Source organism: Cupressus sempervirens, chromosome 3 (assembly GCF_028749045.1).
Source record: "Cupressus sempervirens isolate cs-2001-9-10 chromosome 3, ASM2874904v1, whole genome shotgun sequence".
NCBI classification, from domain to species: domain Eukaryota; kingdom Viridiplantae; phylum Streptophyta; class Pinopsida; order Cupressales; family Cupressaceae; genus Cupressus; species Cupressus sempervirens.
The window spans coordinates 1,062,568,714-1,062,580,781 of NC_143120.1; the positions used below are offsets into that span (position 1 = coordinate 1,062,568,714).

A 12,068-nucleotide genomic window follows, 5' to 3' on the forward strand; every position below is an offset into this window, starting at 1 on the left:
AAGGCTCAAACTTGCTAGCATATTGAACGAAAAAAGACACAAAATCACAATCACAATGGCCCAACAAGGGTTTGAACCTTAGCGAGCACAATTAAAGAAACACCACTTAACCAATACACTAATGGTGAACTCATTAATCTCAAGGTATTTTGTTAGAGTAATTAAGATATTTTATCTTTATTTATTCTTTATTCTTGCATATGTAATTGCATTTTACTTAAGCTTATTTAGGGACTACATAAGAGAAAGTGGGTGCATTTCCATTTTAGATGGTGTTATCATGCTAATAGATTCCAATTCATGTGTTGACCCCAATATTAGAGAACTAATCACTTTGCCGCTCTCTAGCCTTGTTGTGCATACTTCAATACACATTGGAGGATGATCCACCATTGTTGGACATGTGATTCCACCTTATGTGGGTGATAAGTTATCTCTCAATTATCATGCAATGAGACAACTAAAAACTTGTCACTATCTCGTTCACACCTTTTTTATATGTATTAGCTATATAACCAAGGGTCTCCTATGTAATATTCATTAAAGTTGATTCCAATTGAGTCAATCTAGTTCAAGTTGATCCTAGTTGAATTATGTCATATTGCATTGCATTGTTGGTGAGAATATAATTTCTTATTTTCATACTATTTATATCTTGCTATTGAGCTTTCCATTTCTTTTAGATCTTGGTTGGCTACCTTCATAGCTAGATCTTACACATTTATATCAAATTTTTCGTATAAAGTAATTGTACACCTTAAGATTGATATTTTTCATCATTTAAAAAAAATACACATTTGATATTTTAAAGTCGATAGGCTTTATGTGGGAGCTTTGCTCTTGGAAATGACTTTCTTCTCCTTGATAGTTAACAACCTTCTTGCTAGATAGTTTATCATTTCTACATATGCAAAACACTTTATTTTTTCTGTAAAGAAATTATAACTTACCATGTTTTTCCCCATTCCTATCCCTATTTTCTCTTGTCCTTATCAAAGTTCCTATTTTTTTTTAGTATTCTCTACTTTAATAATGTGTGTTTGGGATATATAATATGAAATATAACACTTAAAATTGCAAATAATGTGGACATCCAAATCAACATGCAAGAAAGATTAAAATTCAGATGGTAGAAAAAAGGCAAGATGACATAACAATGGAGACATTATAATTTGAAGTCTATTTTTAAAATTTAGTTTTCAACCCCTTGATGTTCATCCTTTGTTTAGAGCTCTGTTGATAGTGTTGCCCCTATTCATGGTTTTCACAAAGGGAATTCCATTGAAAGAAGAAATGGGTTGACGAGTTTGTTTTTTACAATTTATAGTAGTCTTGATAAGAGATTCAATATTGCTTAAACAAAGCATTTATGATCTATTTTGGATTTCTCTTAATAAGTATTCTCTCTTTTTGTCCCTTTCTATTTTATGAGTTTTTATTTTCATGTTTTGATTTACGTCGGAGATTTCAATTTTGTGTTTAATTTCAACTCATTTTACTTTTTCTTAGGAAAAGCCAAACCCTTGAATCATTCAAATCATGTTAATCCCTTGATTAAAAGGGTTGGGGTTTTGTTCATGTGTGTGGAATAAATTTTAAGGCTTAGGAATTAATTTATAAAATAACATTTTACTTCTCAATTTATTTCAAATCAATATCCATGTTTATTAAAATAATTTTTTCTCGACTAAAAATGAGAGGTAAGATGTTCTATCAATTAAACACATGTTCCACATCATTTATGAACACAATAATATAATGTATTTGGGTCTATAAATGGGCCACCTAGCTACACAATATGCTTTGGGCATAGATGCAGAGACTATTATTGATTGAGAAACCACAATCATATTTAGAGGATTTTCTATCATACTAAAGTTGGTCACCTAGCTATTATTTCTTTCTTTTGTAGCTGCTACTATTGATAATTGGTATTGGTATGTGTTGTTGTTGCATGTAGAATGAGTTAAATATATTTTTGTTGCCCAAATCTCATCCTACAATTATTTCATTGTTTGATATTTTTAAAATTTTGTTGTTGACTTTATGTTTACACTTTCCTTTTTTTGTTATTTATTTGATCTCACATATTATTTTAGATAATTATATTTTTCTTTGTGTATTTGAACTTGAACTAAAAGAGGGGTAAATAATTATCAAGACAAAATGTAAAACAAAAAGGAGAGCTCAATAAAGAGCTCTATCCTGAGCAATAAGGTCATCTAACTCAAGAGATAGATCTAAGGGAAGTTGCTCCCTTTCTACAAATTTTTAATCCTGAGCATGATTAGATGCCCATTTGGCCAAACAATCAATATCCTTGTTCCATTCTCGAGGAATGTAATTAAAACTAACAAACTCTAAAGAAGTACAAAAGGGAAGAGTTTAATTAACATCTGAAGCCAATTGCCAACTAACATCCTTAAGAATTTGTGAAGTAAGAAAATTCACCACCACTTGAGAGTCGAATTCACAGATAACTTTGCATCATCCCCTCAAACAACATTGCTCCACAACATGTAAAATGGCCAGAGCCTCCATGAGATTATTAGTATGACAACCCTTATGCACTAAAAAAAGAAACTAAACTTCTCTAGAGCTGTATTAGGCCACACCCCAAATGCCAGTAGGACCTAGATTCTCCCAAGAAGAACCATCAATGTTGACTTTGAGAACACTGAGAGGAGGAGGCGACTAGTGATCCACATAGTTCACCCATCTCTTCCCTTAATGTCTAGGATGGTTTGGAACTTTATGATACCAATGACATGCAACCCTTAAGAATCCATCTTGAAAATTAAAGTTAAGGTGTCTGCAAAAGACAGATCACCAGGATCCATATCTCCACCTAACTCACACTTTGCCTGAATAGTTTCCTAAAAAGAGTGGGAAATCTTCCACCAAAGATGCATGACACCAATTTGGACATCTTGAAATATTTGTTGATTCCTCTCCAAACAAATATGCCAAAGAATAAAAGAGGGGCCAACAATCCATGTAGCCTCCCCAAGTGATCCCAAAACTCGGGTAAGGAGGAAGCATGCTGACAAGAGCAACCCCAAACACTTCAGCAAAGATGCCATAACTGGGTAGAAAGGAAAAATGAAAGAAGAGATGAGAGATAGATTCCTCTCCATTACCAAATTACACACAAAAAGGTAGGTCTTGGAACCCACATTTACAAAGATTATCCCACATAAGACACCGGTTATAAGCCACCAACCACATGAAGAAATTAGATTTTGACTAAGAAAACTTATTCCAAACTTGTTTCCACCAAGGGACCTCAGCATCCCCTAACGATTGTCTAGTAATCTCCTAGTACCCACCACAAACATAATATTTACCAGATAGGGTACTGCCCCAAGCCAGAACATCTGGCCTCAGCAAAGAACAACACTCCCTAGAAGCCAAAATCCTAGAAAGATCCTATGGTCTGCCTCTAAGCCCCTAGGAGGCCAATCTGAAGAGCACTTCCATCTATATCTGACAATAAGACCAAACTGGTAAGGAGTCTTATAATGAGCCACTTTATCCCATCCAACAACAAGAAAAGAATCACACAGAGTCTGAAGATGAGGGTAAATGGATAAGATGGGAGGGTTTCCAACCAAAACAAAGCCTTAAAGCCTCCCTTGCATATCCTGAAAAGGCCCCTCTTAACCAATTGAGCACCAATCTTGAGAGTATTCTACACCATATAGCCATGACCTTCAAGAGGAAGCATGGAAACAAACCAAGGATCAATGACCCTAAAATACGTATGAGTAATTATATGAGGCCAGAGATGATTTTGTCCAGGGTACCATCACTAGTAAAGCTTAGTAGCAAAAGCTTTGCTACTCAAGATAGCAGATCGAAGGCCAAGAGCACCCTCCTTGATAGGCCCACAAACAATCTCCCAATTAATCAAACTCCATTTAGAGTTGCACAAATTACCACTCTAAAGGAATTGTCATGAAAGAACATCAAATTACTTGAGAAAGTAAACATGAGTAGCCCGAACCACGCTCATATAAATAGGAAGAGCCTAGATAACATATTGAAGAAGGGTAACACAAGCAACAGTAGAGAGCCATCTATGGGTCCAGTTATTTACCTTCTCCCGAAGCTTGTTAATAAGATTCTGCCAGAAGATTTGTGGCTTCCTAGAAACAACAATAAGAATGCCAAGATAAGTCAAAAGAAATGAACCAATATGAGACCTAAGGATATTAGCAATCCTTTGTCGAATAAGATCAGGAGTGTTAAATAAATACATAGAAGATTTGCGTTCATTAATTTTCTGGCCTCTCATCACCAATAAATATCTAAAGTATGCTGGTAGGCTTCAACTTCCTTGACTCGAGTAATTGTCGCAAGAGCAAAGCCATCGACAAATTGAAGATGAGAAAGCAAAGGTAAACCATTCCCCATCGCCACCCTTGGATAGAGTTTTGGGACACCTGATACTTAATGAATCTGTGTAAAGCCTCAACCATAATAATGAAAAGATAGGGGGAAAGAGGATCACCTTGGCAGAGACCCCTAGAAGCACCAAATAACTAGGAAGGTTGGCCATTAAGAAGAACAAAGAGAGAGGAAGAAATGACACAACTCATAGTCCAACTCACCAACTCTGAGCTAAAGCCAAAGGCATGAAGAATATTCCTTAGAAAGCTCCATTTGACTCTATCATATGACTTAGCTTTATCCAACTTAATAAACATAGATCACTCCCTTGAGCCAGCCATAGAGTGGATAGATTCAATAACTATTCTTATTACATTTTGCCTTTTAATTTTTTGGCTATTCTGCACATTATATTACATTGATTAGTAAACCTATCTTATTTTAGTAATTTTGAATTCTCATGCTATTCCTCGAATATAGTCAAAATTAACCATGGCATTATACCACTAAAAGCTTTAGCTAATTTAATATACATGTGACATTCTTTTGCATCTCAGACTAAACCACTTCCATTATTGGGTTGAGTTTTTATTTGCTGATCTTATGTGCTACCTCATCCAATTTTTGGAACACTCAAACCCACAATGTATAAGAGATTTTCATAGTTGTATGAAAAGCTGGATAACTTTATTTTGAATTTAAATTTGCAACCTTATAATTCCTTAAGCTTATACTAGTTCTTTGGTAATTTTGTAATAAATACATACGTTTTGATTGATAGATTATCACCTTTCCTTCACAACAATTAATATTATTTTATATTCCTTTTGTAATAGAAATTTATGTTATTTTGTCTTTGTAACATTGTGATAAATACATATGAATTCATTTTTGCTTGTTTCTCAAATCTTTATTTGAATTTATATGGCAAATTGTTCTCAACTTTTATGTCATCTTTCCTTCGGAAGATTGAATGATATTTCGTGTTCCATTTATCATTTATTTTTTATCACTATTGTTTTGCTCATTGTTAAGTTTATTTGCTATCAATTTCATGCAATAAACTAATACCAAATTTGACACATATCTGAACAAATATAGATTTCAAAAAAACCCATGAACCAAGAATTGTTATATATCATCTCTCAATTTTCTTCTACATACCATGAATGCTCTATTTTTCACATTGCACAAAACAAATTACTTGTTGAAAATCAAAATTCCTATCAACTCATTACTACAGTACAATAATACACAACTTTTAATTATACAACTTATAAATTAAGAGTATTAACATGAAGAAATAAATAATTATTTCTATTAAATATTTAAGATCATTAAACTAATAAAATCTAATAAGTTCCATAAATGATTTATGAAAAGGAGTTGAGTATGATAGATAAAGATGGAATTGCACAACAACCAAATATAAAATGTGAAAAAATTAATGTTAACTTGATTATAATGGTCAATAAAGAGTTTCTTATTATTTTGACATCATTTTAATGATAACTCAAATTGATTGAAATTAGATATATGAAAGAACAAGAAATAAATTTAAATTATATTATTTTATTATTATTTTGACATCACTTTAATGATAACTCAAATTGATTGAAATTAGATATATGAAAGAACAAGAAATAAATTTAAATTATATTATAATGAAAAATATGTTACTAAGTACTCTAAAAATCATTAAAATCTTTCATATTAGACCAAAACCACTCTTTTAGGATTTTTTAAAAATTTTGTAAAAAGCTTCTTTGCATCAAATGGCTTGGAGAGAAAAAAATCTACCTATAGTTGATCGTTTGCATAAAAACAGCTAAAAAGGTACATGACCTTCACACATTCTCCCCGAGTTAGGTAACACAATTGCAGGGTCCCGATAGACCCTTAGGAAAGTCAATAAATAGGCTCTTTTCTTATAATTTACACAACAAATATATAAAGCTAGCGATAATCTTAAAAAACCCAACATATTGTTTATAATCCACCGTGACTTCAAACTCGAAACCCTCGTTATTCTTGGAGATCTGGCTTTTCTCATTCACGAGTTTTTCTGCAAGACCACGCGGTAGCCGGCGAGTGGCAGTAAGGCGGTTTTCGATTACACTCAACGGCGGTTGCCGATTGCATCCAAGGCAGTTCCGTGCACATTCCTTAAGCGGTCAGGTGGTTTTCCAACCCCTACATTTTTTTTTTCTCCTTTCCTGTTTTTCTCGGCTACCATTCCTTTTGTTCTTTTGGTCCTCTTCTTTGATCGCTCTCCCGTCTGTGTATAGATCTCCCTCGCGCTGCATGTCACGCGATCAAAATCCGGAACTTGCCTTTAACTTATGGCTTTAAAAATGGCAGCGTCAATCAGATTAACTTTCTAGACTGCTTTTTTGGTCTTTTGTAGTTTTAGCTGCGGGCCTTTTGGCGGATCTCCGAGTTGTTGACTGTCGTAAGTTGGGCTGGCAAGTAATTACACTGGGGCAGCATAAAGCGCAAGAGTTCGATTCCGGCTACGGCCGTTGCTCTGTGAAAACTCTGGGTGTTATTTCTCCCGGCAGAATGCACGAGAAGTATTTTTGCTTCCAGCACCATCTATCTCTCTATCGCAAGGTAATAGCACTAAGTTTTAGTATGTGTTTTAAGTACTTACGCGGGAAAGAGGAATTACCGGATGTGCCATTGTCTTTGAGTGATTTTGTGTATTGTTATATTAATTAAGTTAATTTTTATTTATTTTTAAATGTTGAGTTCAACAGAATTGAGAGGGACTGAGGAATCGAGCGCCGTTGGGAAAATGGCGTCAAGGTTCGAAACTCGTGGCAGGCGTCCCAAGGTGAGTAGGAAACATATTTCTTCATTTTCGTATTTGTTAATTTCCGTTTGCACTGCAGTAGCAATATTATTTAGATTTGTTGGGAGTTTTTAAAAAACGGGCACCTTAACTAAAGTCCAGTCATGATAACGATAAAGCAAGTCTGTTTTATTGTACTTCGTTCATAAGGAACTTTTGTCTTTTTGATAAGACCAGTGCATTTGTTTTGCACTCTGATGCAATGAGATGTTTGATATGATATGATATATCTGACAGGGTTATAGTTTTCACAGAAGGATAGGTCTGAGTATGAGGATTTTTATGAACACTGATGTCTATTTGCAAGGTAGACAGATAGATCAGATATCTGAGTATATGAGTATATTTTGGATATCCGTGTGTGCTTTGACTTAGTTTTTGCCCAATGGATAAGGGACTGATCAGCTATGAGATTGCATGTCTTCGTTGGTCATATCTTGGTCTTGCTAAAAGTCAACATCATAAATCAAATCTTTTCCCTTTCATGTTGAAAGAACCAAAAGAGTTACCCTCACTTAGTTTATCAGATTCATGTGTCCTTTGCCCTATGATAGATTTTAAATGACGTTTATGATGGCTATTTTACTTCATAAAAATTTTCAGTTATTTTTCAAAATTATTCGGGACTCTCTGCTCAAAAGAAGTCATGAGTCTTGAGTTCTTCTTCCCCACATCACATGTCTCTAGTTATCAGCTTGACTCATTTATTTTTATTTGTTTTCTTGGGTATATTGGGGAAGTTACTTGAGTCCAAAGCCCAAAATCTGAGTCTGAGATTCATTGGCTAATCTAAATGAAATACTAAAACAGTTTATATGGTTAAAGTATCAAAATCACCATATTTGAGAGCAAGGCTGGTCAATTCATAGAAATAAGTTTTTACCTTGCATACCCAGGCTGTGCATGAGAACTGAAACCAATGCTTAGCAATATTTGTAGTAAGAAGCCTAATCATTGTGCAAAGGCAAAAATTATAATAACACAGAGTGGCTGGAGCCCAAGTGTCTTCCAGTTTCATAGGTTTTATCAGGAACTGTGCATCAATTTTAAAAGAAAAATAATTGTTAAAAACTATCTGAGTTATTCATTTAGCATTATACTTGTTTTTTTGGTTTTCCACTGCAAATTGGATTTTTTTCATCTTGTCTTCGTAGCTTGCATTTTATTTTTAAGTACTTCGCTTATTGCTGTTAAATCACTTGATAGTATAATTGACAGGGCTGAATGACAATGTGTTCCACATGTCAGAGCTACATGGCAACTTTGGTGTTCATTCCGGTCTCCTCATGTTTGACTATTATCACTTGTTAGAAGTGTTCCGCAGACATATGCTACTGATAATTGAATTATCAATTTGTTGTATAATGTTCCATTCATATCTCTCTCAAACCTGCATTTTTTTATTGAAGCAAAGTATGCTTTCTAAAGTATAATTTAAGACATGATCATGGAGCAGAAGAGAGATTTCAGCGCTGCACAAAGAGAGCATGATTGATCTGCATTTGGAACACTGAACAGGAACTCTTGTGTGCCTATGCAACTCCAGATGCGCTGGGTCTGTTATCAATAGTTCAAAGAAGTTTTCAGACTAAATGCTAGAGACAATAAAATAAAAAAGTTTATTGTGTAATCTTGCGTGAGTATCTATTCCAAACTTGAATTCTTTTTGAAACAACCATGCTGCTTAAAATCTTGTTATCTGCAAGACATTCACATTCAGCAGAAAGAAATTACTGTTGCATGACAGAGCGTGATTGATTTGTATTTGGAACTTTGCATTCACTTTATTCCCATATAAAATCCAATCCGAAATAACCTAAAGCTTTGTACGAGTTAGCTATCATTAGTTTAAACATGAATGCGCATATCACCAATGTATGTGAATGTGCTTATGACCGTGACTTAGGAACAAGCTCAATGTAGAATTAAAGAAGAAATATGCTGCTTACCTGGTATGATGAGCAGCTCCAAGCTTGTATCCATATAGGCTGATGCAGCCTGATATTTTGCCCCGTTGCATCTATGGCAAGGGAGAGTATTAAAATCTCTGTTTTTACTGGTTTTAATATATTTCCCAGCAGGTAACAGTGTAATAGGCTAACCAGGTCAAACTAAGAGTGATGTACTTCCGACTCTTTTGATGACCCATGCTATATCCACATTTTCTATACATATAGGAGTCCCAAATGCTTCTATTCAGCATTTGCTTTTGCAAATTGTTAAAGCATCTTTATGTCCTCTCGTCCCTTGATTGTCTTAGGAAATATCAACATGGAAAATATTATGTTCATTTCTTGCAGTGATGTGCAGAGTAAAGAAGGACTTTCTTTTTCTAAGTTATTGATATCCAGGAGCTATGCTAGATTTCTTGATTCCATTTCTCGAGATAGCAGATTATGGTGTCACTTACATAGATAATAAAACTGGACCTCTTAAAGGTGGTAAGGTGGTGGATTTGCTATCAAAATCTGCAGATGATGGATCCTGTATTCTTGAGGATGCCTGCTCTAATTTTTACCCTATCTTGTCAACTGAAGCACAATTCCAACACACCCTTTGCTCCAAACTCTTTCGCTGCCTTATCAGCTGAAGGCCTGGTATAACACAACAATTGATTGACATATCAACAATCTCTACATTCCATTGAAATCAAGGAATTGAGGGAGGACCCTATCATCACATCCCTGTCTACTACACCATTGATTGAATATTATTGAGGATAAACACAAAACCTGCCTTTGTGCCTTCCCTTGTATTTTGACAAAATGGCTGAAGCAATATGGATGATCTATGTGTTTGAAAAAGAACAAAAGTAAATCAAATTTCATCCATAAACAAGTTGGCCAGTTTGAAGTGATAAAAGATCAAAACTTAAAATGTTTTTACTGGTCTAATTAGAGGCATGTTGGCCCAAACTAGGGTCATGTCTTATACCCTTTTGAATCGCTTGTTAGAATGATTAGAATAACTGAGAGGGTGGGTGAATCAGTTATCCTTAGGTCCAGATGTACCAATTTAACTTTTAACAACTTCAAATAACTTATTCAAACTCATAAATCTTCTCGGCCAATGTAGCAATTCATCATCAACTTAGCTTATTCATCTCATCACTAGCTCTCTTCTTAACATATGCTGAATAATAGGAAAAAATAACAGTAAATAACATAAGTAGGAGATAATTTCCACAGCAAGTAGTACTGGGATGGGTGACCTCCCGAGAAGTCCTGGTGCTTCACCCTTGTGAGCATCACCTAGATCCAATGAGTGCTAGGTGTTCCATTTATTCTCTTGAGAGATGGATTCATGTTGAATCACTACTCATGAAACATGGGTCAATGAGTTTGACTCAAAATCACACAGTTAAATCCTGATAGCAATATCACAAAGTAAATAACATGTAACATGAAATCAACATTTAGACATTTATGACACCAGGATTTAATGTGGAAACCCAATTTGGGAAAAACCACTTTTCACTCTTGTGAAATGAGCTCGGTTAATGGCCAACTGTTAAAGGTTACAAAACACACACTGTTAGGTGTGACCCTGTTAAAGGATTTTAATCACCTTGTTAGGAGTGGCTTTGGTAGAGGAATTTAGATCATTCCATTAGAATGTCACCTTGAATAAAGGATTTGCAATATGACTGTTAGGTCAACCTTATTAAAGGATTTTACCGTCACAATGGTTAGAAAGTAAAAACTAGGTTTGATCTGATAAAATATAACTCACTTTGCAAGTTCAGATCTCCATTCAACTCATTCCTGGTTCATTGACTGGTCTTCATTACATTCTTCATCTCTGATCTGGTTGGCAACCCTTTAAGCAACCACTCTTTCACTAGCTTCTCACTTTTCCCACTACAACCAAGGAGTCATCTTAAGACTGTGCACTTTTACCGAGTCTGGAAGGAACTCAACTCTATGTACATCTCCAAGATGAGTGATTTGGTAGATTGATAAGAGATTTGAACTTAGGTTTGGAACATAGAGAACATTCTGAAACTCTTCATTTTCCATTTCCACGTTTCCTTTTCCTTCAACTTCCATATTTCTATCGTCTCCCATGAAGATGTGCGGTACCTTTGATTGCTTCATTGAAGAAAAATCCTCCTTTGAAGAACCCATGTGATAAGAGGCACCTGAGTCAAATATCCATTCCTTTGAAGAGTTTGAATTTGCCATGAATGCTTGCCCTTTGCCCTTTGAATTTGAAGAAGAGCCTTTCTCCTTGTAAGCATTAGGCAATGGAACATTATGTTTTTTCATGATGTTGGTCAACTCATCAATCTTTTTGAGATAACACCCATGCTCTTCATGACCCGATTTCTTGCAATAAAGACACTTTTTCTTCTCCTTATTGTTGTCCCCCTTCTTGTTGGAATTTGAGGACTTGCCTTGTTGATTGGATTGTGGTGTTGTCTTTTCGGCATCCTCTGATTTGTTCTTCCATTTGTTCTTACCCTTTCCTTTATTTGAAGACCGTCCAGCTGAATGTTGAGAACCCTCATTGTTGGCCACCAATGCTTTAGACTGAGTTGATTTCAGAATCCCCATTGATTTCAACTTCTTTTCTTCATCATCCAACAATATAGCATATTCATCAAAAGTGACTTTCTTGTAGGCAGACCCTAAGGTAGTCTTTGAGGTGTTAAAAGAAGATACAAGTGTGGAATACTCCGATGGTAGCTTGTTATGTATGGGATAGATCAGTCTATCATCTTTGATAGAACTTCCACAATCAGTAAGCTTTGTCCTTAGTTCATTCACCTTGATGATGAAATCCTGTATTGAATCATATGACTTAGGATCTAAGGAGACAA

At 34.9% G+C, this 12,068-nt stretch overlaps 1 protein-coding gene across 2 annotated transcripts in view; it reads left to right on the forward strand.

Annotated features, from left to right (window-relative positions):
• The first annotated feature begins 6,371 nt into the window (after positions 1-6,371).
• PIE1 (SNF2 domain-containing protein / helicase domain-containing protein) overlaps positions 6,372-12,068 on the forward strand; it is a 58,926-nt gene continuing 53,229 nt past the window's right edge. The window contains exons 1-3 of one of the 2 annotated variants that reach the window (XM_089823046.1): positions 6,372-6,570; positions 6,800-7,005; positions 7,152-7,228. In XM_089823046.1, coding sequence (XP_089679172.1) covers positions 7,190-7,228 — 39 coding nt within the window. In that variant the 5' untranslated portion in view covers positions 6,372-6,570; positions 6,800-7,005; positions 7,152-7,189. The other variant, XM_089823047.1, reaches the window with a different exon arrangement.